Source organism: Dinoponera quadriceps, unplaced genomic scaffold, assembly GCF_001313825.1.
Source record: "Dinoponera quadriceps isolate SergipeBrazil2010 unplaced genomic scaffold, ASM131382v1 scaffold6118, whole genome shotgun sequence".
Lineage (NCBI taxonomy): Eukaryota > Metazoa > Arthropoda > Insecta > Hymenoptera > Formicidae > Dinoponera > Dinoponera quadriceps.
Genome location: NW_014562572.1, coordinates 944,265 through 969,564, shown reverse-complemented (window position 1 = coordinate 969,564; position 25,300 = coordinate 944,265). Strand labels below are relative to the sequence as shown.

Sequence of the window (25,300 nt, the reverse complement as noted above, 5' to 3'; positions counted from 1 at the left end):
GTTATTATCGATGACCTTACACCATCTATCGCGCACTTGAATTCCATCGTGATAAAAACCTAACGGTTTTGAATCAATAAAGTCGGTAGATTTTCGAACATCTTTTATTTTTTCTTTCTAGAAAAGGCTTATTAAGCCGATATTCGAAATTATCGAAATTATTATTGTCGCTTTTCCGTGACGCTGATTGGCTGTGCGCTACGGCACACTTTGGTTCCGTGCTATCTCGAACGCTTATCATTGAATTTAAATCTAGCAAATTAATAAAATTAACAAACTTAACGAGAATTGGTGACATACGAAAATGTCTGTAATTCGGAAACAAAGTCGGATAGAACAAATGTTTATACGAATTGATTGTGTCCTGAATTCATTTTTGAAATTATGCTCACATATTATGAGATATCCTGTATACGTACGTATAGATATATATGCATGTATGTACAATAAATGTATATAGATATGGATGCGTATGTATGTATAAAATACGCTTTCTGGAAATATTTTTCCGACGAAGTGCACGAGAACGTACGGGAGTACGAGTGTACAAATCTCAAGTAAGAGCGCCGAAAGCGAGCACGTCGCTGTCCAAATACGATACACGCAATTTACTCGAACCGAGAGCGAGAGGCGTTTTCTCATTAGGCGAGCGCTGTAGCGCGCTAGTTACGGTAATTTCTCCGCGCTTTTAACAGAGAGCGTAACATTCAGTTACGCTCGATGGTCTGTTAAAGTCTTGCGAAACGTCCGACAACGAGAGTACATGTCCGTAGAACATCGCCGGCGGAGGTGGGGAAGGGGAACAACGTCGACCCAAGAATTATCGGATATCCTGCCGGTGACAGATTCCTCGGGAGATTTAACGGTACATTAGTTCTGGGACATCCTATACAGGCCGATAGCGTATTACAAGGCTCAGCATATTATTTTATGTTTGCGGCATTCGCGCCATGAATCTTCGTCGATCGGGCGACGTGGCGTCGCGTCGCGTCGCGACGCAGAGCGGCTCGGCGCCGGGCGTACATCATCCCCGGCTGAAATTCGTAAGAACGTCGCGATGTGCGTGTACGCATGTGCGCGCGCGCGTGTCCGGAGAATTTATAATAATAATAATCTACGGCGTATGAGGCCGCGCGAGTGGCCATTACGTCAAATAACGAAGATTTATGCCCGCGCCGTGGCGACGATGTACGCCGCCGCATAGTTTATGCAAGCAACACAACTATCTAGATACGAGATATTATATGGATCGAGCGTGGTCGGGACTTGAGATGATACATGTGCGTCGATGCCTTGCTTAATCAGATACATTAATTAGCTGGCGTTAATGGACCTAGTTAGATGCGCGGCCACGCGGTACGCGTGCGCCCCTACCGTCGACCGATCGATAGATCTTCGACGAGGTTATCGAGAATCGTATCTCACGTGTATCGCACACGCGATAGGAGATCCGTACGATGCGGTGATGCATTGCGAGATACGGCGCGATGTTTCTCCGAGAGACGGACGAGAAAGATGGAGAGGAAGAAGGCATGCTCGTCGGGGCTAAAGAGTCCCGCGAAGAATTTCATCTTAATTAGATGGCTCGATTAGAGAGCGTCGGCGTTAATGAACCCGGTTACACGCAATCGCATCGTAGCTATCGATCGATGGATCTTCGATGAGGCAATTATTAGTCCTCGTGTGTGTGCATGTGTCGCTTGTATTCCGTCGCGCGATCGCTATCTCGTGATGTATTAATATATCCGCGTAATTAATACGCCTTGTGTTTCCATTGAAAAGATCCCTCTCGTTCTCTACTCTCCTCCTCTCTCTTCCTTTCGAACGCGCGGCCCGAGAAATTCGCGCGCGCGTAGGATCTCACGGATCTTCTAAACGCTAGCGAGGAGTATTGTTAGGGATTACAGATGGGTGACGTACGATCGATCGATCGCGCCACCCGGGCGACGTCTTGGCTCGGCTTTTTACGCGCGACTACATAATCTATCCAATCTATCACGGCGAATAAATCAAAACGCCCCGGCGAGAAATCGAATTCACTTTTGCAGCGCGAATAAATGTCCGGCCGGCGGCCGCGATAAATTCATTGACATATTTCATCCGGGTGGCGGCGGCGGCGGTGGTGGCGGCAGCAACGACGGCATTCTAGTTTGCGCCGTCCGTCTGTCGTAATTAAATTACACCAGCGGAATCTAAAGTTAGCGAAACGAATTCCGCGAGAGCGCGCGTATTGCGCGCCGATAACGCGCGCGCCGGCTGACCGATGACGTATCTACTTCCCGCGGACGGCCGTAGCGAAGAGAGAGAAAGAGAGAGAGAAAGAGAAGGCTGAGTCAGTTATAAATCGGCACGATTTTGTTGTGCGGAATGAAACGCCAGTCCCTCGCGACACCGTGGCAAAAGTCGCTGGCGAAGCGAGCCTGACGCGACGATTACGGAAATTAAATTCCCCACACGCGCCTGTTTTCTTCTCTTTTCCTTTTTTTTTTTCATTATAAGATTAATTTGTGGAGTATCGCAGAGTCGGTTGTATCGTTTCGTACAGATTCGCTTTCGTTCGTAATTCATTCTGACAGATCTCTCGACGAATCGATAATTCCCCACTGCTGTTCGCCCTCCGAAATATCAACTACGTTATCATCGGTTTTTCCATCGACCCTACTCCGCTTCGAACTTACCAGTTTCAGAAGTCAAAGATGAAGGGACTGTGAGAATTGAAAACCGAGAAAGAAAGAGAGAGATAGAGAGAGGGGATTACGTAACAGAAAATAAATCTCGCACCCGCTGCTGATACTTGTTTTTGTAATCATTTGATTTATATCCACGCTAAATAAAGATGTTTAATATTTTACGCATTAGGATCTCGCACACACAGAGAGAAAGAGAAAGAGAGAGAGAGCGAAAGTTCGCGTGATAAAAATATGGCGGTCCCGCGTGAAGTTACCGCAGCGTGTAATTAAGTATTAATCGCGCAATTTCTGCTTAAGCAACCTGTATTACTTTGCGCGTGTCAGCGTCAGCCAAAGGGTCGCATGTTTACACCACGTTCGCTCTGCGAAACCGCGTCGTACGACGTAGCTATACTACAAGCTTGATCTACGGGGTGACCTCAAAAGAATCAAGAAGTCTAGAGAGACTTGAAGTGTACACGGGAGAAAGTAGATAAGAGATATCATTACTTATCACAATAGAACTTGACAAGGGCGAAACGAGATCAAGGAAATGAAACGTTGATTTCAAAAGGAAGAGCAAAACGTTGATTTCAAGCCGAGTATGATAAAATTTCGCGAAAAAAAAAAGATCAAAACATCCTGTATATATCTCTTCATCTCAATTTAAAATGCGAAATAATATTAACCTGCTCGCGTAAGTCGGATTGTTGAGCCGTCGTTGCTGGCGGATTATTATTATCGCTCTTTATACTTGCAACATTCCAACGTAAAAGCCTCTGATTAAGACCAACGTTAACACTGACGAACGGCTGAGTGACGGAATTTTTAGACTCGACACATTTAATTGCGGGTTGTTACGGCGATGCTCGTCGTGTAATTCGCGCGAGGCGCGTATTCTTTGCGCGAGGTGCAATTACACGAAAATGGAGCAGCAGAAGTAGCAGCTCGAAGCTACCAAGCAACCTTTTTCGATCCGATATCGACTTATACACGAAATATCTCGAAAACGTTAGACGTGATCGCGTTAGACGTCGAGACGCATTGCGGGCCTGTGAAACTTTAAGCAAGCTTCGCGTCCGGAGAGCACGAATATCCAGAATTTTCAAAGGCCTCATCCTGACATTTCTCTCGCTGATATATCCGAACCAGAGATGTATGAAGAGATTTACTACATTAAAAAGCTTGAAATATGTATTTTCTGCGAATTAGAATTCGCAGGATGCACGTAACGCATTTCCTCTCATGCGAGCTACATTGATTACTCGACAGAGGTATTCGCGAGCACGCTCTGTAGCGCGACATATTTTAAAAATGATACGTTAGGTAAATATATAGAGTATATAATGCATAAATGCGAAACGAGATCTATCTCGGGTCTTAAACGGGCAGTACGAGAAAAAGAGAGGCAGAAAGAGAGAGAGAGAGAGAGAGAAAGTCGCTTCGTTCCGGAAAATCTGCGATTTGCGTGCGCGAGCGAGGTAACGCGAAACGCTTAAGATTTTAATTCAGTTTCAGTACGTATAATTATGCGCGCGGCAAGAAGCTCCTTCTTCGAGCTCTGCCGTATCCGAGATCTTAAGCCGCTTAGTTAGCTGTAAAATAGCGCGGCTGCAGCCTAGGGGAACAAAGAAAATACGGATTATACAGGAACATTCGACGTTCACGAGACTCGGCCGTTTAGCTTACCAAAAGGGTTATTAAAACCAACATAATTGCGAGTATAATTACGCGAAATTTCACATAGTTTTCACTGGAAAGCCTCGAGAGAGAGAGAGAGAGAGAACGTGCGCACACACACACAGGACGAATTCACTGCTGGAATATCCGTGAAATACGACTCAATGACGCGCGTCGCTCGACATTTTTATTGATATTGTACTCTTCACGAATAAAATTTATTTCAGTGTAATGCTATTTTAGCGGAAGGGTTATAAAGAAGAAGATTAGCGAGAAACGACACGCAGCAACCTCGGTCAAAGCTTTAGCCGGAAGGAGACGAACCTGGCGACCGCAGTCTAATGATAAAAGCGGCTTTTGCGTTGATATTGTGTCCACACAAAAAGAAACATAAAACGATGCAAGATTTCATTAATCACGACCTAACTTTCATCGTTGTAATTCGCGCTGTCTCTCTTTTCGCTTTTGTTAAAACGACTTTGATCTCTCGGCTTCCGGGTTTCATTATTACGATATTTAACATCGACGTTGCAGAGAAACGGCGGAAAAATATCTCACAGTAGAGAAAATAGTTACACGCCACCCTTTGTGAGACACAAATATTACCGGCCTGCTGATGCAACGAATTTATTATTAGCAAATATTCTGCATACGTACAGATGTTCAGGTGAATGATACGGGGGGGATACCTCGGCTGATCGACGATTAATCCGCGCGCGGATTAATAGTGGATAATTTATACGTGTATTAAAGCCATTAAATGCTAATGAGCGCAGTTGGTATACGAACGGTGGCAAATGTCAGTCAGTCGGTCATAAGCCACGCACAGACTTAAGGCAGAGCCGGGGTCGGCTACGTGTGTGTGTGTGTGTGCATGTGTCCCCACGTATGTAAAGCATCCCCCGGAATGATTTAACGCTCGCTGAACCCTTGGTGTAAGACACTTTGCACGGATAAAATGCGCGGGAAAGGGACCGCACACATCGCTATAATAAATTCATACTGGCGAACTTCGAGACACGACGAAGACGGCGATATTTTCTCGCTCTCGTAGTGTGTATTTCAGATTCTTTATTATCGAGTATCGGATATAAAAAGAGCTGTGAATATTCCTTATGAATTACTTTGAGCCGGTGACAAAGCACGTGCATCTCCGAGGAAAGCCGAGCGAGGGAAGCCGAACGTAGAGACCAGGTCTCTTTAATTGAATTCACGGAGAAAATAATTTTGCTGCTGCAGCGAAACCATCGCTGCATATTCGTTGCGACAGCGATGTTCGCGTAGTAACCGACCGAGTTTGTTGTGACAGCATAAAATTTACCGTACTAGTAAGTTAATTTTCTGCGTGAAAACGTGTAACATGGGAAAGAAATCTCTTTATCGTCGGCTCATTGATTGCTCACGCGAACTTTCAAGCAATTAAGTCCAGAACGCGCGAGCGTTTTGCTGTTATATCCTTAATATATCTCGAGTTTTATAACTCATAACTCGAAACTAATATTGAGCCGCGGTAATCTTTTTTTACAACGCACTGAAGGAGCTGTCAAAACTTGCTTATAGTGTTTAGGTTAATGCGTGCATATGAAATTGACTTACGACCGCGCCCGTTACGGGTTGCCTCTCTGTAGAGAGTGAGCCTTTATGAAACCTTGTTTTCTTTTATAGTGCGCGATCTCGAGATATTAAACGTCGATATGAAGCGGAGATCTCGCTACGAGGAAGGGAGGGAGCGAGCGAGCGCTCACGCTCCGAATGCGCGGACGTTTCCTCCTATGCGCCGGATTTATGTCCCTCGTAAACAAAGCTTGACTCCTAAGCTGATTTAACGTCGATCCGCGCGCATACCGTTGTGTCAGTATCAGTTATGTGTCAGCGCAGTGAACGCAGTGACACAGGAATTAACTCCGGACTTTAGGCAATTCAGAAATTTCAGATCCGCGAGGTCGCACGTTCCTTATTTTTCTACGTTATACAACAATCATTTTCTCAGCAATAAGAAAACAGGACGCTGAAAAAATACGGGCGCCGAGAGTGCGCGGAAAATTCGAAAATAAGAGAGAAAAGGAAAAGGCTCGTCACGATTGCACGTGTATTTTTTTCGCGACCAAAAATAGTGGAAAGATGTCTCGGAGAATGGTATTGCCTCTTTCCTGTGAGAAAATCGCATTAGTCGCTCGCTAATCGTCTTAGAATGAGATGAGTGTAAGCGCGTGAAGGGTATCGTGCATTTCTATGTTACGTCGAACGATAAGCCGCCAGTAGTTGGACTTAATTAGAGCGCCCAATGTAGATTATGGCGGATGACATGCGGGAAATGTATGTAACGGATACTCACACTTTATGTCCAAGTTCAGCGGATTGCTCTCGCCGTCGCCCTCTTGATTATTGCCGATGCACGTGTAAATCCCAGCTCTACTGCGAGTGACGCTCTGCAGCACCAGGCTCTGATTACTTATTATCGTTCCGGTCGCCGCGTTGTGATATAGCGGATTGCCCTGCGGATGTGAAATCAAACGAGGCCACGTGTTTACTTGGCTGCCAGTGTGAACAAACTCGCCGGGGATCCGGCGCGCAAGTAATAGATTATTTAAGCCCACAAAGGAACTCCGGCAAACCCGAAAATTAAAAAGTCCCGGACCTCGAGCGCGAGAATCGATTCCAGTTTAATTCCGATCTATGACTATTCGTCGGTGTCGCGACAAAAATAAACCGTTTCGAGAGACGGGGTAATTTTTCGACGATGAACCGCAATCCCGAAAATTCTTTTGATGAATATCATGTTAAAATTTCCATTATTAGAGAAAAAGCACCAAAACTGACACAGGTATGGAAAATCGACAAACTCATGTTTCTCAGCTATAAAATATCGAATTATATCAAATAGTATATGAATTCCGTCTATTGAGCGTAATAGGTGGAGCTGAAGTGGCAGTTTATAGCATAAAAGCAAAATAGTACGTCGGTTTTGGTGCTTTTCCTTTATCGGCAACAACGTAAGAAAGAATATGACAGTATATGACTAATGGTAAATAATAATGAGCAACTAACAGCGTTATAAAACAGGAATACATCGATATTATGCATTTCCCGCTCGCGCGATATTATTAATGTCGAAAAAAGTGCAAATAGGTTTTTACGGTCTTTTTTTTCTTTCGCGCGCGCGCGCTAAGCGATAATAAATCCCGCGTGAGAAATTCACGACGGGGAGTGCTGACAGTTTCTCGATCTCGCGCGTTTCCCCGTCGCACATGCGACTTTCGAGGCCGCGAAAGCGGCTTTGAGTTTTCGCGAAACAAATTTGGAGTCTTCGAATCGAGGAAATTGATTGGGATTTGCGTTCGCCGGTGTTTCCGCGTATACGACATTCGTTTTGCGACGGAATTGGCTCGAACGGATATCGAAGTTCGAAGAATACCGGAAAAGTTAAAGGGTACGCCTGAAAAATTTGGTCTGACGATTTTCAGTGAAACGTGCACACACATAACTACACGCGCGCGCGCATACGCGATGTCAGGCATGGTACGTTTATCATTTAAATATTGTAAATACGTCCACGTTCTGCGATAGCAGCAGAGAAAAAATATGCTCCGTTCCATGGGATTAAAATAAATTTGGCGTGATCGAGAGCAATTGCTTCCCGATCGTTTAATTGCGAAGCAGGAAATATTTTGATTTATACACGTGATTTATGCCGCGCGCTATCAGATCCGAATCAATTGCGCGTGTGACTTTATCATCGATAAAAGACAAAACGTTCTATGAATGAAGAGATTAAAATACATTCGGACAGTGACAAATCACAATCGCGTTCTGATTAATCGTTGATAAAACGGCCCGATTTGTACGTGCTGCTCAGTTTGCGCTGCGATTACCAGTCTACATCAATCACACCAATTATTTTAATAACGTAGAAAAACATTGCGCAGTTCAAAGGCTTAGAATAAATTCGAACACCGTGGCATAATCCCAATGGATTACCGTTCGCGAAATATTCGCACGTTGCGTATCGCGTTATGCGAAATCCAGTATCAAAAACGCGGATTACTTTTAATGTTGATAAGAGGAAATGTTTTTATACACGTAATATTTGCTCACGTTCTATTCTCTGCCTATTTCTTTCTGTCTCCTTCTTTCCTTTGCTGATTAATCTTAAAGAGCCAAGAGGTACCATATCATACTAAATTTCAGTTTCGATTACAATTATTTTTAGTCAAAAATAAGGGTCATAAATAATTAATCTCTAGTATCTTTGATTTCCTAGTTAACGGAAACATATGGATTGTACGAATAAAATAGCAATAGTTCCAATAATAATTTCAAGAATCTTGGTTGTCGAAAAATTCCTGCACGTCCTCAGCGAGAGAAAATGCCAGATTTTCAGGCAAGGAGAACGCTAAATTACGCGACTCTTCACGGAGAACGAGATCTTGAGAAGAAAATCTCGTTGCTTTCTCTCTCCCTCTCTCTCTCTCTCTCTGAGAGTTAATTACTATTTGAGGAAAGTCCGCTTTATACGCGCGTCGCGTCGCATCTCGGCGATACGAATCCGAGATCAAACGCGCGCGCGCGCGAGTTCTCGGACGGAAGGAAGTTCGTGTGTCGCAGGTGCGCGTCGCCGCCGTTCCCTTATCTCGACGCGATTAAGCTCCCTCAGCTTATATTATCGATTTCTGAACCGGATTCGTTATCCGCGCTCTCAAGACGCGCGCGCGGAGGAGTGTGGACTCACGTTATGGCGCCAGGAAACCTTGTAAACCCAGGGATTGGACTTGATGTTGCACTCGAAGTAAACGTCGATACCCTCCCGAATAGCGCTCGAATTCAGATTGCTGCCAAGCTCGAGGGTAACCACAGGCTCGTCTGAAAACAGAATCGACATCAAAGCCGTGTGAGTGGGATGTGCCAATATGAGAAATGCCGCTTTAATTACGAACATGATAATTAACGTTATTAATGTTTGAACACCACAACAAAAAGAGAGAGAGAGAGAGTGCTCGAACCGTAGGAGATTAGCTTAGCTTAGATTACAACAGGTTAGGTCACCGTTTGGATACGGAAGGAAAAAATTGGAGTTTCGAGCGCGAATAATACTCACGCAGATGATAATACGATTTTCACAGCCACGGCTTCTGCCTGCGGCGCTTACCGTCGTGAATCCTCGTGAATCGTAAATAAATGGCGCACCGCAATCGAACATTCTCGCATTTTCTCATTGAAAGAGCGTCGTCCGGCGCCGGTTCTGTGGTATTATCTCCGTGAAAAAAAAAAAGAAAATGGCTGACCGTATCGAATGTTACTTATGATTCCTTTCGCCGTAGAGCTGCGTGCGCGCGAGCGACCGAGCGAGCGAATCCGATAATTCCGCCTTTCGCGATTCGCATTCGCAATAAACGAGTAAATTTCTCTCGCCGAGCCCCGCCCCGACTCGCGGAATTATCGGCGGGCGCGACTAATGGAAAAAATCCGCGGGAAGACGAGAAAATGGGGCTGGCAAGGCAGTCGAAGCTGTGGAAACGCGCCGCGAAATCGGGTTGAATCTTCCCCGGCTCGGCAGGTGGCGGTAGCGGTGGCAAATCGGCATGTGCCATTAATTTCGACGTAGAGCTCCTATCTTTCTCTCTCACTTTCTCTCTCTCTCTCTCTCTCTCTCCTTCTCTGCTCTCCTTCCGTGTGCCCGCTAGGTAAAAACTTTTATATTGGACAGTGAAATCACGGCGTTAATCCCGGTCCGCTGCAGCAGCACGGCGTCCACATCGCGCCGCGACGTTTCGCGGCGATTCGTGCCGCAACTTTTATGTATTAATGCCGCGCGAAAGTTGCACCGGAGGTGCAATTTGAACTGCGGCGCCGAGCGCTACGACGCGACTCACCACCAACGGCCCGTCGAACGACCGTTCTTTTCCGTGCGCTGACAAACGAGACAGGAGAACCACCGCGGAGGACACGTTCGGAAGGACACTGTCGGAAACGTAAGGACCGCTGGTGTACGGAAAACGGTAGGACTCAAGGATTGTCGCGCACGAATTGGCGTAACCGTAAACGTAAGACGTAAACTTGAGAGAGAAAATCACGGTCGATAATGCGAAACGGCCATATTGAGATTCTCGTTTTTGAACCGAGCTCTGATTGGTCAATTCACGCGCAACACTTATCGCGTCGATTATCGCCATATTGTGTGCGCGCCGTTGACGCGTTTAGGCGCCAAATCGATTCGGAAAAATCGGGAGTTAGTGTTCGTTACGTTTTAGATGCTGTTGCGGTTGTTCGCTCGTCTCGCGTCTGTTGACATTCCGAAGGAACTCGCGCGTAACGTCGCGCGACCTAGAAGCAATGACAACATGCGTCGGCGTCCGATAAGTAAACATGGATGACCACAGTTGTCGCGACCGCGAACGCGAGTGGACCGGATAATGTCGTCGCGCGTCGTTTTCGCGTCTTCCGAAATCACGAAATTACGATACTTTGTGCGTGTCATCGTCACCTTGATATTGTCGTGAGCAGCGGCGACGCGAAACATGTAAGATAATGATTATTAACGTTTATTAATCTCAACGAAAGAACACAGAATAGCCGTACTCTCGAATCTCCAGACCACATAACCTCTCTATTGTCGCGACTAATTGGCAAAATCACGTTTCGTTTCAGATCTGACGGTGCCAGTGGCGGAAAATGCAGTTCGGCCGGATGGCGGAGGCAGTACCGGAAGACCCGGTTCAGGTAAAGCTGGCTCAACTAGACGATAAATTCGCGGGAACTCTATGTTCCTTCACATTTAACTCGTCGCGATCGAAGGTCGAGATACAGTCGTCGGAACAACTCGAATTGCGATCGCAAAGGGCTAAATTCCTTAGAGAGGAAAGAAGAAACGAACCGTAAATTTAATCGGCAAAATTGTATTTTTCCGTTGCAGATCTGCGTAGCGGCACAACGGGGGGGTCCTGCTGTTGCATCTCTACGTGAGTCGGTAGGTCTTGAATTTTAACACTCGCAGGGAGTGCGTCTCATACATATATATGTATCGAATTCAAGGAGCACATGCTCTTACGCGTACGTACAATATGCATGCATACCATGTGCTTGGAAAAATATTATATTAACGGGAGCTGCGCGTCTGTATGCGCACGTAGCGCGTGAAATTGTGGACAGCCTGGCGAGTATCTGCGAAAACACTCACGGCATATATTGAGCTTCCATCCATCCTCCATCTCCGAGTCCGGAATAACTGGCACGTTGGCGCGACAGTACAGGAACTTTCCGGCGTCTTCGATATTCGGCACGAATGTGAGGATGCTGGTTGTTATGTTGCCGTCGGAAGTCGCCTGCCGAGATGAGAGATTTCATGAATTTAAAACAGTTTACCGAACAATTTAATAATCGCGATACGCGCGTGCACACTCCCCAGGATCGAATCGGCGCCGCCACGGCGGATTGAATTAGAACCGGACGGCGATGAGATTGCATCGCGGAGTAGCGTCCGATCTGTACGAGGCTCGAATTTGGAAAAAATTTCCAAATTCTCGTGTTACGACGTCGTACAGAACACTGAATGTTTTCCAATTTTACAAGTGTGCTGAATCGATTACAAGTGTTATTTTGTGGTTACAATTTTATATTTGAAAGTATAACGCAAAAAATCTTGGTATGCATTTTCTTGTTTCTGACGTCATTAAACAAGGACAATCACATCGACTACTCCGGTGCCATAACCAAACTTATTTTTCAGTGAACCTTTGCTCTCGTTGATTTATATGAAAATCCCGGAAGAACTTCTCGTAATATTCCTTTATATTTACTTCATTCCCGCGAAAAACTCGTGAAAGCACGTTGAAACGTCAAAGTCGCACACGGACGATCGTAGTTTGAAACACCTTGATTAGTTTCATTCTCTCAATCGTTATGCGGAGGGTGAAGAGAAAAAGAAAAGCGACGTGAAGCGATAGTTGTTCGAGAGAGAGAGAGAGAGAGAGAGAGGAAGTACTCGAGATGAGCGCATGTCGTGTGATTTATGAGAATGTATTAAATCGCCGACGATTCTATTTTAAATCGTACCGTCTGCCGTGCATTTCGCAGTATCATGTTCCCTTTGGACCATACGATCTTGGGCTCCGGTCTGGCTCCGACGACCTCACAACCTATCTCGTAGGTCTTGCCAGCGCTAAATGGACGGATTTCTCCTTGAATCCGGACCCAGAGTGGTTTCACTGCAAAAGAGTGCGTCACACTCGATTTTAAGTACCCATCGATCCGCGTACGTGTTGGCTGATAGAAATCTCCCCGGTTACGACTAAATTCACCGACGTTGTCTCGGCGAGATGTAACAATCGATACACGACATTTGTTAAGCGACTATTTAAATATTAGATTGACAATTAATCAGAAGCAATGACTAATCGAACAAACGAGTAAAAATATATTATACGTATTACTGCAGAAAATTTCGACTTTAATTATCCCAGTTTCGATATGATCAATCTTTTCGTAATTTTACATGTGTGTAGATCGTGTTTCGATTAATACAAAATGACAGATTATCGATTACTGAAGAGATTGAAATTGATTTAGTTGTTTCGTACACGAGTAATTTATTCAATGAGAGACACGATTTCGCGAATTTTTCTTTGAAGGAATATCGCGGGAAATCGGTGCTTACAGTTCATGTCGAGCGACACCGAGCTCGATATCGGCGCTACCATATTGTTGTTCGAGGCTTGGCAAGTCAGAACCGCATGCAAATGCTCGCGGCCTAACTTTTCCAATCGCAGCACATTGCGGACCCTTTTAGTACCGACAGCCTCGTAGCTGTCGTCTAGCAGAGCATTTTCCTGCCACCATGTCACTCGTGGTTGCGGTCGTCCTAAAGAAACATATAAAGGCAGAGTACAACATAGAGAAACACATGGAATAACGTCACGGTCCCGTGAAAGGCGTTCTCGTTCGACTTGTAATCACGACTCACTCCGTTACGCTACGAACAGTCGATTCATTACGAATATAATGAATACAATCGAACCGCGGGAAGGGAGAAAATGAAGAGCTCGGAAACTCTTCACGCGGTGTAAGAAATAAAATGTTCTCTCGCGACGGGATATAGTATCTTTTCGTCGGTGGAAAAGTCCTTTCGAATTAGCGCGCGAGAAAATATCGCGGCGAACGCGCGATATTGTCGCTATATCGTGGCCACCGTTATCGATCATATTGTTACGTTCACTAGCGTTCGATCTGTCCTCCGTTCGACGCGAGCGAAATTTAAAACGCGAGACTAACGCAAATAATAACGCGGCTGGAATATCAAAGAAATCGAGCCGCATTTGTTTTCGCGTAACGTTACGTTACGAAGAGCGGCCGTGAGTGCCGTAACGTCGCGGCAACGTTGAGGGTTATGCGAGGCGAATGCACCGGGGAGTGCACCGACGCGTCATGCACTTACCACCGGCGGCGACACACGTGATATTGAAAGACGCTCCCTCGGTGTACGGGCCAAGGATATAATGGGGAATATGAGACCCTCCGTCTTCGTCCAATATGCTAAGCTGCTCCGGCGGTACTGTAATAATTTTCCACAATAAGAGAGAGAAAGGAACATACTGCGCGCGCACGCCTTGTAACCACCTCTTCTTTTTCCTACTTCTTCTTTCTTTTCCTTTTATTCAAAATGAGAAGGGTGGGGGAGGAGGCTGGGGTGAATCAATTTGCGGGACGATGTATCAATCCTATAATGTCACCGAAGAAGACGCCTGTCTCGTGGTTACCGTTATGACGGTGTTAAGAAATTTCCATTTAGTAACGTCGAGCGACGAGCCGCGCCGCGAGGATGGACGGGCGGGAAACCCCCTCCGGAGTATTACGAAAAATGTATATTCCGCGGCAAAAGGCGTTGCGAAGGTACAGCAGCGATATCGAATTTATGCGAGAACTATTCTTCGGGGTGTTGTTACGTGGCCGAGTCTAAATCCAAGAGGCCGAAATTTGGAATTTCGGGCGTAGCTCGTAGCCGCGGGAAGGCGTGTTTGATTTTCCCCGCAACGCGAGGCGCGTTTATTCTCTCAGATCGAATTCCGACGTCTCGGGTCTTCGTGTCGGTTTTAAAGCTGTATCCGGCGCTAATCGCTCGCACTTATGGACAGGGATTCGCGATATCGCTAATAATGCTAATATCCGAGGCCGCGTGTCGGCATGAAGAGCGCGGGCGAATCAATTTTCACGGCGATGTATCAGCCTGCGCCGTCACGTACCGCCTTTACCATTAAGGTGGCGTTATGTCTGAGATAAAAAATAAATTTTAATGCGCCGATATGGCGGAGCTCGTGGTGTCTATCCGTTCGGTATCATCGGCCACGGTCACGTAGCCGTTTCTCCATTAAGGTAAACGTTACCCCATCGCGCCGCGAGGGAAAAAAAGACGTTAAATGCAGACGGTGCACTGTTTTCGAGAGCGCACAGGATCAACGAATAACGGCGCCGGCACGGAAATTCCGCAGTAACGATGTCGACCGTATTTAGAAACGGTGTGGGGGAGCATGAACGTCGAATCGGTCGATATAATTTCACTATGTGATAAATCGAAATTCTCTTTATATACAGTAAATCATTAAGATTGTTACGGGCTAATATTCTTGAAATTGAACGAGATATGAAATTCTGATTTTCCAGCAACTGTTTAACATTGAAGCGGGTATTGTGTGGTCAAGTTAATTTTTTTTTAAGCGAAATCGTTAAGGTCATTTCAAGGACAGTTTGGTGTTTTTTTAATGGAATTTTTAATAGAATACATTTTTTTTTATACAAATCGATTCTTCTATTTATTCTGCGTATAAAAGTAAAAGGGAAATTTCGCAATTTTAGAAATTTCTCGTTCGCGACGAGTTATTATGTACTTTCCGCTTAGTGTGTTGCTGTTCTTCCAGAAGAATCACACATTATTTATCGTAAAAATTGCTTAGTGAACTATTTTCCCATTGTTTTCTTACAAATATAATCATATTACTTAATTTCGTATCGAGATTCACGACCGTCGACCTCAAAAATTTCAGAACTATCGGTCCGTATGGGAACGTAACGTAAATATCTATTTTTCGGGAATAAGAAGGAACGTGTTCTCAAAAGAACACGCTCGTCTCAGAGAGAGAAAGGGATATAAAAAAGGAAGATTCTCCCCTTCTTGTCGGGCGCACCTCGTATTCGGATCAATGCGGAATATCGTTTGGGAACTCACTGATGACCGTTAGATTGACTTTGCTGTTGCGCGTCGGCGACTGCTTGAAGTCGACTCTGCATCTGTAAACAGCCGCGTCGCTCTCACGAACGTTTTCCAGGGTGAGTTTCGCGGGGCTCTCGGAATACGTGAAAAATGCGCGATGCTCCAAGGTATGATCCTGCCAGTGGCTGCCTTGATCCAGGGTTTCCTTTCCCCTCGTGTCGAAGCTGTAACAAGGATCGATCGAAATTAAAAAAAAAAAAATAGAAGGAAACGGACAAACCATATTTTACAAGTCATTAATCTCTGTTGACAACGTGGAAGGAACGTATCGCGGTTCTCGCTCGAGCGAAATATTAGTTACAGCGGAAAATCGATTCGATCGGATAGATCGGTAAAATTGATTACGATGACACGCTAATCGGATTTAACGAGGCGCGAAATGAACGATAACTGTGACCAGTGGATTATGTAAAACGTCGCGTATATGCGTACATATACGTACATACACGACTTCTTGTTAAGGGAAGTTTGCCGATAAAAAGCCTTAAATAAGAAAAGCCCTCCTTCTCCTTACCTCTCTTTTTCCCTCCTTTTCCTTCAATACTCGCTAATGCGCGTCATCGTGTTTCTCGGACAGGCGGACGTATAGAGAGAAACTTTTATATTGCCCCTATTAAACTCTCACGAGACGGTCAATTGAGAAAAATGCTCCGACGTGGCGCAGTTACCGAAGAAAAGTACAGAGTCACGCAGGATTCCCGTAGCACTTTGGCCTCTAATATCGGCCCTTTTACGCCAGCGCGCTGCCCTCGCAGAATTTCTATTGGCGTGAGGCGAACAGAAACGAAGCTAACTGAATTTATGCGGCGTCGTTGCTACAAAGAAATTTTCCGAAGAAATTTGCGACGGATCGGCGAGAGGAGGGGTGGGGAGGGAGGAGAGGGGCTATAATGAAATTCCTCGCCAACTTTTCAGAACTCATTATTGTGCTTCAGAGAAATTTTCGAGGAAGCACGGACCTGGGATATTTAACATTAAGAAGGTAATTTTTCTTCGAAGATCGCTTACGCGTTACTTTTTGAACACACCGTACGATTGTGTACATTTCGACATAACGCAGAATTACGTTAAGTAGTTTTAATAAGTAGTTTTAAAATGATTATTTGAAGCAATTAATTCATGCTAATTTACTTCCTTTTATTCCTCCGAATTAAATTCGCTCTGCAAGAAGGTCCAAAGCGAATGCGATATGCACTCGAGGTAATAATTAACCGCAATAATTTCCTTATCTTCTTAAACGTATACGCCTCTAATGCGCGCTGCGCTTTTCTGCTGGCGTTTCGTTGCCGTTTCTGGGATTCTGTCAGCGTTATTGTTCTACAGCGTCAGTTGTAGCTACTCGCCGTTATCACGGATCTTTTAAACACGCCCGAGTCTACATTGTTCGCATATCGGCGCTCATATTTTCCTTGGGATTTGGAATACCTCGGTGTTCATTCCGCGAACAGGCGCGCTTTTTGCAACGTACCCAATCTCGTGCAACGAAATCACGAAAGACGGAGAGATTCATCTAGAATTAAAATAATTAACGCGGGATGTATCGCGAGTCAGATATTTAGTACGTCAATAAATACACCCGGTAATTATCGTGACAGTGAATATAAATTTCTACTGGCAGCGGTGGAGTTTGCGGTTTCCTAGAGAAACAAAGAGAGAGAGAGAGAGAGAGAGAGAGAGAGAGAAAGAGATTATCGTGTTTATTGTTAAAACGGACAAACTAAAGCAACACGAGTTTCATGATGCATCGAAGCGCGATAACGCACATTACGCATAAACGTATCGAAAAGAATTTCAGTAAATCTACAGATAAATTCATCGCACGCCACATTGAGTTATACAATACCGTTAATTGCAATTAATTAACAGTGCGATCAATCAACGGCGAAATTAATTAGTAGCCAACAATTTAATTCCCCGCATCGCGAGAGAGCATTACGATACGTACGCCGCACGCATCACGTTTTATTTTCCTACGCGCGCCTCGGCAAAGTATCTCGAGGTTCTGACCTCACCGCGTGCGTGTTTTTCCGCCCCGAAAAGGAGGAGGAATCCAATACGCGCGCGATACAAAAGAAACGTGACGACTCGACGTATCAAATCCGGCTTGGATCGAAATTGATTTCGCCCGTAATAACGAGTATGACGAATGCTGCTCGCTTACGTTGCACCTGCACAGGTGCGCGGGTGCGTCTTCGAAAGAGGTTGCGCGGCGACGATGTGTGCATATGTATACGGAGCAGTTTCTTGAAACCGGTCCTTGGAGGACGTTCGTACTTTTACGCGCCTGCTCGCCAAGGCGAGTTACATCGTCAACCAAGCATATAAACGCGCGTGCTCTCTCTCTCTCTCTCTCTCTCTCTCTCTCTCTCTCTCTGTGTTTCCCTCTCGTTTGCTCGTCCGGACGATTTTCTGCGTCTTCGGTTTTCTGGAGCGCCTTGTATCGGCCTTTTGCTAAACGATCGAGCGGCAAATTACGTTAATGAAAAGGGACGTCGGATGTCGCGATGAAGCGACACCGTTGCACACGGGTTTTATTCGATAATGAAATGTACATTATTATCATTTTTACGTGTTCGGGTCTCTAAACGCGATTTTCATTCGGTCGAGGGGATCGCGTTAATTCCAATTCGATTATTACACGGTGCTTCTACGAGCGTCCCTGCTACTACTTGCTTGGAAGTCCGCCCCTCATGAGAGAACGAACCGGTTGCGACGCGGGGAGAAAAAAAAAATAGGGACAAGGATGTTAAGCAAACGGGCGGCTGTTGCCGATACTACCGCGTCTTATTGCTTCTTCGTGATACCTTTGCACTGCGTGATACACGGCGGCCCACTTTCCTTCGCGTTTTTCAGGCTGCGTTCGGGAAGCGCGCCGTCACCGCTATTGCATCATTCTATCTTCGTTTTATGTAATAAGGGATAAAGATAGAATGACGCAATTGCTACGTTCAATTAAATAATTGCGAAAGAGTATTGGAATATTTTATTTTATTTGGATTAAGTGTAATAAATATAAAGTAAATATTACTTAAGTACACTTGCTTCCTCCAGTGTGCTACATTCAAGTAATATTTACTTAATCCAAATAAAATAAACTGCTTCAATAAATTACTCCTTAGTAAATATTTATTTGAATGTAGCAATTTTTTTCAATGTACGAATCACGAAGCAGGGAAAATTGCTTGACTTGTGTCTTTTGCAGAGCACAGATACGGATGCACGATTAATCCCGGGCATCACTGTTTCACATCGCAGTGTAAACGTATTTATCCCCGGCGTAGAAATTTCAACAGCAACGAGTTGAGATAATCGCATGTCGGACGCGCGATATACAAAGGATTAGCGCGTTGCACGAGAAATACGCGTGACGCGCAGCACCTATCGAGCTTTTGCGTTTCCTTTCCTTGTCAGTGTTGCATCCGCTTTGATCGATTTCTGAGCTGTCAATAATATCCTGTGATTACTCGCTGGAGAGAGTCGGTCGCGATCATTCGGCGAGAGAAAATGGAATCTTGTTGCGGAATGCGATCTTTCACGGTGAGCGTTTTCGGAAGAAAACCGATGCCACTTTTATTTCTCTGCGGCTGCTCCCCGAGCAATTTAGAATCAATTTTTCGCGTTCCGTGGAAACATTACGCTGGCATTCATTTGAAGCTGAATCTTATCGTGTCTGATATCATTCGGTAGAATTCGATTCACTTGAGCTCGGCCGCCAAAATAATTGATAGTAAAGCATGGAATCGAAACTGTGTTGATAGACGCAGGAAAAGACAAGATGTGTGAATAATAGTGACTCATGTAGACCGATGGATGTACAAAAGTCAACAGGAAAGGTCAAAGAAATTTTGCCGCATGCACCGCGTCCGGTGCTACATGTCGATGATAACAATATTGAGGAAGAAATCGCGCGAAGAGACGATACATACAAAACATCTTGTCCGCGTATTTTCGATTATTTCGCCGCAGGCGCTTCCATATGTCGCCGTGAGTCTCGCCGCTCGACTCCGCCGATATGCGGCAGCGCTCCGGGTAGCGCGTGACGACGACAACGAAGAGATAGATGAGGATAAATCAATTCTGTCTTCTCGAAAAAAACAAAGCCACCGCGGCGCGACGGAGCACTTCATCACGACTCGAGAAACTTTCAACTTAATAAAACCGCAAAAGTGCCTGCCGCGGGGTAACGCGATAGACGACGGTCGCGTTGCTGCGCGCCGGAAGAAATAATATCGTATCCATAATTCCAGTCCGGGATATTTTTAAGCCCCGCTACAATTCATATATCAGTGCCGCCGGGGGTGGCTGCGGCGCGCTCGCGACAAGAAAACTGAAAGAGAGAGAGAGAGAGAGAGAGAGAGAAAGAGAGACGGAGGAGGAAGGCTTGCGAGAGTGAGCGAGAGAAATAAAAAGCAGCAGCCAATTCGCTATATGGACCACTCTAAAGGGAAACAGTCTGGGAATAGACATATACTAACTGTGTCACGGGGGTTGGCTCCGTCGCGATTCCCGCGCCGGGCGCGGGAAAAGATGGGATTCCCGCGCGCACCGCAGAGGCTTCGCCTCGTTTCTATGCATAAACCGCGATATCAACCCCCGGAATAAGAGAATCGGACGCGGCAGCTTCCTTCGCGCCGGGAATCGGGGGGGAGGGGGGATCGGGATGCACGTGTACTTTAATCCGGTTTTTCTTGCGACCTTCCGCTGCCTCTTCGCCTCTCTCCGTTCGGCCGGCAAGATTAATCCTAACCCCGCGCGTCCTATTTTCTTTCTCTTTATCCGCGACTCTCCGTTCGTGTCAAATGCTCGAGTTAACTGGTTTCGGAACTGGGACGACGGATCCGGTTTTTCGGGAGTATTTCTCGTGTCGGGGAGACGCGACGGAAATAGAAATTCCATCAGATTCCGCGTGTACATCGTCGCAAAGCTCACGACTGATTTGTTCAATCTGCCGCCGCGAACGAGAGATTAACGTTAACGAGCTGATAAGGTGATTGCATCGAAATTAAGAATAGGAAAGAGTAATTGAGAACAATTTCCGAAAGGAAGTTTTTCCATCCAGCGGTTATCCGTGATTCATCTTCCCTCCGAGGGGAGAGGGAGGGGGGCGAGTTATTTTTTATTTTATTAAAATATTACTCGCGGACGAGCAGCTCTTTACCGAGGATTTTTAGCGGTTGCGCGGCCTCTTTCACGTCGAACCTCGAATCATCCCCGTCGTAAATTCACTATTACCTCTCTCGATAATGTGCGATCCTTCGAATTTATTATTTTACGCGAGCGAATGCAGAACGATTTAATGAAATTATGTAATTTTGCGCTCGCGCTTCCTCGTGCTACATATTAATTCTCTTATGCGTGGTTTTATGCGGACGCATCGGCTGTGCGAATCGGTTGCCGAGCAACGCACACGTTTATCAAGATCGAGCGTCGGTGCACAACGGGATACCATCGGCAATGACGGCTACCTAGCATGCTTAATGCATCACTCCGCCATTTAGTTAATAATCGAACTAAAGCGCGCGCGCAAACGCGTGAGGCGAACACGCGCATATTTTCCCTTCGAAAACGTGCGCGCGATATATCCGGCACGCGAACTTCAAACGCGGCGCGCGTAAATTCGCCGGCAAATACAATAAGCTGGCAATCCAGCGGAGTCGGCGGGAACGCCGACTGGAGGCAGGTACATCGGCTGATTACATTCCGGCCCGTGTAATTTACAAATTAATTGTGTCAGTCGTCGCAAAACATGCGCGCGTTAAGCGATTTGCTGCGTACACGCGCGCACAACTGAGCGGGCGATGCGAGCATGTGTGCGCGGAGCTCTCGTAATGCGCGCAGTAAACGCGTAATTCCGCGTAAGTTAATTCCTCGTGTGCATGCGTGCATGCGTGTGTGTGTGTTTTTTTCGTACCGGGTGCAGCGCGCGATTAAGCCCCACTCGACAAAGAGAAAAAAAAAGGGAGGACTCGAGACGCGAGGAACCGGAAGGCTCGAATTTCCTACCGTAATTGCGCTTCATTACGAAGAACACGCGGTGGCACTTAATTCCCGATGGCGGGGAATCGTTGAAATTGCAGCCGAAGCGCGCGGAATAATTAATCCCTCCCCCCGCGTGGTACAACTGGCATACGTTAATTTTTCCTTTGACGTGCCCCCCCCCCCCCACGAACTAATATCGAGCTGTCGAGGGAAAACCCTTCGGCGAATTACCAGACGTAAGACGCTTAACGGGAAAGTTTTTTCATTTCAACGAAAACAATCTCTCCCGCACACCGTGATGTGTCAGCGGTTCTCAGAGGATCCGGCGCGGCAGGGTCAACAAAAGCAAATTACGTATTCGCAATTAGGGGTACACAGGTCGTTTGGCTTATCGGCGCGTTGTAGTGAGAGAGCTTTTCTTGCGAATTCTCAATCGTCTCTCTCTCTTTCCGCTCATAAATGTGCACGTACGAGAAGGAATATTCTTGTTTCGAAAACATCGGTATTTTCAACATATATATTTTGAAATGAGGTTATATAGATAATAAAAACAGATAAAAACTTAAACAGATAATTATACATAATAATAAGCGTTAAACAGAAAATAAAACTCACATGAAGGAATTGCATATAATTCTGTGAAAAACAGTTTATAATATTAAATCGAATCATTGAAAGTTTTTATAATAACAATTTATTTTATTTGAAAATTGAGACAATAACATAAGAGGACGAAAGAGAGTATATCGAAGTAGGAGTCTAGATAGCTCAATGGTAAGAGCAGACACCCAGTAAGAGAGAAAGGTCCTACGGTTCGAGTCCGGGACCAAGTAACTCCGGCTTCTAGATTTTCTCTCCGACTCTTATAATAGCGAGGTCTTATATTTAAGATCATTTTAAGGTTTATCCTCAAATACTATACAAGTCGTTTTATTGGCTACAGAACATCTGAGAATGAATTTAAGACGATTTCAAATATAAGACCTGATTTATATTATGAAGTGAAAATGTTCATATCATTGGAAGAAAATTAACGTACATTTGATTCGAATATAGAATTACTTAAAATAATACATTCATCTTTCTCTGATATAATTGTTTTTAATGTCTCCAACAAGATTTATTATTTTCAGAATAATCATATTGTGCTCTTTAGTAGATTATCGTAATATTGCAATAAAATTATAATATTTTTGTAATTCAAGGTTATTAAATTTTTATAAAAAGATTATATATATTTTTGTTTATACATGAAACAATGATCACATCGATTAGAGTATATAAATCTTAAATTGATACTTAATTTTTTTTGTATGCACATCGTATGGAGGAGTTTTACGCAACTAAGTGTAAATCGCAACACTTACATCGTTAAATTATTTCATCATATAAATATTATTTTATTTGCGAACTATAATAAATAAAATTGTTTCGTTTGCTCTCCTCTTCTCTTTCTCTTCTACACAACGTACATATCACGGAAAAATTTTGAGAACTGTTTGATATGTTAAAATAAAACAAAAAACACACACGCACACAATATATATATCACGTATACATTTTTATTTAAATATAGAAAAAAGGCGCAGCATTGTTACGCCTATAAATGATATAACAATTATAATCTGCTTCTATAATTAAAAGTATATTACGGAACGTGCGACCCTTTTTTCCTTTTGAAGTTTCCATACGTTACGCCAGAATTGGAATAATAAATCGCGGCGAGAGTCGGTATGCGAAATGCAATAAAAACACCGTATCCGCGGAACAATTGATTTATACATAGAACTAAAATTCGGTTAGGTTGCGTACGCGCCGAATGATTTAGAACAATGCTGAATTATTTTGATAAATGGAAGACGTTATTCAAACGTTTATATACGCGTGAAGTGAAAATCATAATAATAATGATGATGGAGGCGACAACAATACGCGGAGTCTGGGATCGGGCGCAGAACTCGCGATACTCAGTTATTACAGCGGTTGTGGCTTTTAAACGTCTTTTTTGCGTGAAACGCGTGACATGTCAGGTGCATCTGAACGAGAATTGTGCACAGGATTCGGCATCGCACACATACATACGACGACGATCTGTGCGGGCGACGAGATCGATACGATCGTTTGATCGGCGATCGCGTTTAAAAGCCTAGCCAATTAACGTTCCTCCTGGAGCGAAATTCGCTTTGATTTAATGAGCGTCAGAGAGGATCCTAACTAGAACATCGGGCGATTTTCTCCTGCAGTTCTGATATGTCACTTTCGCGGCGCGGAATGTAAATTATGCCTGTCTATCTGTTTGAAAGGCATTTCCATTTGCACGAATTAAGTGGAACAAGCGGAAGAATTCGTTTTCAGCTGACTGCGGGTATATCCCGCGCATAATCAGACGACTGTCCTGAGGAATTGATAAATCTCATTCCGCAACAGTTACCGTCACAATTACCTCGTCGGGAACGTTGTTTTTGCTCTTCGCTCGACGCAGGCTTCCGACGTTGCTTAGCACGCTACGCAACCTACGTGTCGAAGTTGCACTTGGAGTTTCACGCGATTCTTACATAGAAAAAAGTATTAGATTCGAGTAAATAATTGCTCCAATACTATTTAGCAAATTTTTATTTGGATCGAGTAAATATTACTTGAATGTGGAAGAAAGCGCTACATTCAAGTAATATTTATTGAATCCAAGTGAACGTTTGTTAAGAAATATTGGGGTAATTATTTACTTGAATTTTTTCTATATACATCTGTGAATACGTGATACAAATAGAAAAGGATGAATTTTACCCAGTATAATAATTCGTTTTTCTCTGCATTAGAAGCTTTTTTACGTACGCGGAACATAGAAATAGACGCATCGAATCGGCAAGCGGATTGTTCTACGCCCGTCAAGCTATCTCGTTTTGCTTTTTTATAATTTTCCCCTTGCTCTCTTTTTGTCTGATTTTATTTTATATAACTTTATAGTTCAAAGCTTTTAGCTTGGTATATTAGGCGCCCTATCAGATTATTCTATACATCACGTTTATGTAATGCATTTACAAATTTCGGATAGCATCGAGTGCTATAAATTGGAGGCAGGTTTCAAGGGAACAATTTGCGTAGCGACGTTTATTATTTTCCTATCTGGCGAATTGTTGCACAAATACCTGAATAAATTTAATGCTATTGGGGAGTAGCATTACACGCACCGCCGCACAACATACTGCAACATCCTCGCATATTAACGTGTATCGACAGAAATAAAAAGGAACGCGATTTTCAAAATAAGTAGAAAAAAAAAGCGTACAGAGAAAAATAATTTTGTAGCGAATTTTGTAGCGAAATTCGCTGTGCCAGCAAATTATTTTTCTCCATGTGGTATTATGGCCCTTGTGAGTATCAAGAAGCGAGACGTGGTTTACACCACGAATCCAAATAAGAAACTTTAGAAGAACAGAAAGGGGAAGGGAGTTTACCTGTATATCGGCGTATCCGCCTCCTCCTTGTACCAAATAACCAGGTGCAGCTTGTCCCCGGAGAGCGGCGGTTTCACGTCGCAGGGTAACTGCGCAGTTCCGCTTGCCACTGCTTCCGCATCTGTCATTGTCACTGTAATGACAAAGTCGGGTCGAGAGTCAGCCAGGATCTCATATAACCGGAAAAACGTGGTCGGAATAGACGTGTTTCGGGAGCGCGCTAATCTGCCCCGTATTAATGGCTGGATTCGCGCCGCATT

General features: G+C 44.6%; 1 protein-coding gene across 4 annotated transcripts in view; it reads right to left on the bottom strand.

The window, feature by feature from the left end:
* The window catches only part of LOC106751148 (nephrin-like), a 277,537-nt gene that overhangs the window by 26,616 nt on the left and 225,621 nt on the right, over positions 1–25,300 (bottom strand). For all 4 annotated transcript variants that reach the window (XM_014631976.1, XM_014631978.1, XM_014631974.1 and 1 more), the window contains exons 2-9: positions 25,041–25,173; positions 15,562–15,770; positions 13,777–13,893; positions 13,000–13,203; positions 12,399–12,550; positions 11,524–11,668; positions 9,079–9,209; positions 6,685–6,844 (exon numbers count right to left, since the gene is read on the bottom strand). In XM_014631976.1, the coding sequence (XP_014487462.1) occupies positions 6,685–6,844; positions 9,079–9,209; positions 11,524–11,668; positions 12,399–12,550; positions 13,000–13,203; positions 13,777–13,893; positions 15,562–15,770; positions 25,041–25,173 (1,251 nt within the window). The remainder of the gene's footprint in view (positions 1–6,684; positions 6,845–9,078; positions 9,210–11,523; positions 11,669–12,398; positions 12,551–12,999; positions 13,204–13,776; positions 13,894–15,561; positions 15,771–25,040; positions 25,174–25,300) is intronic.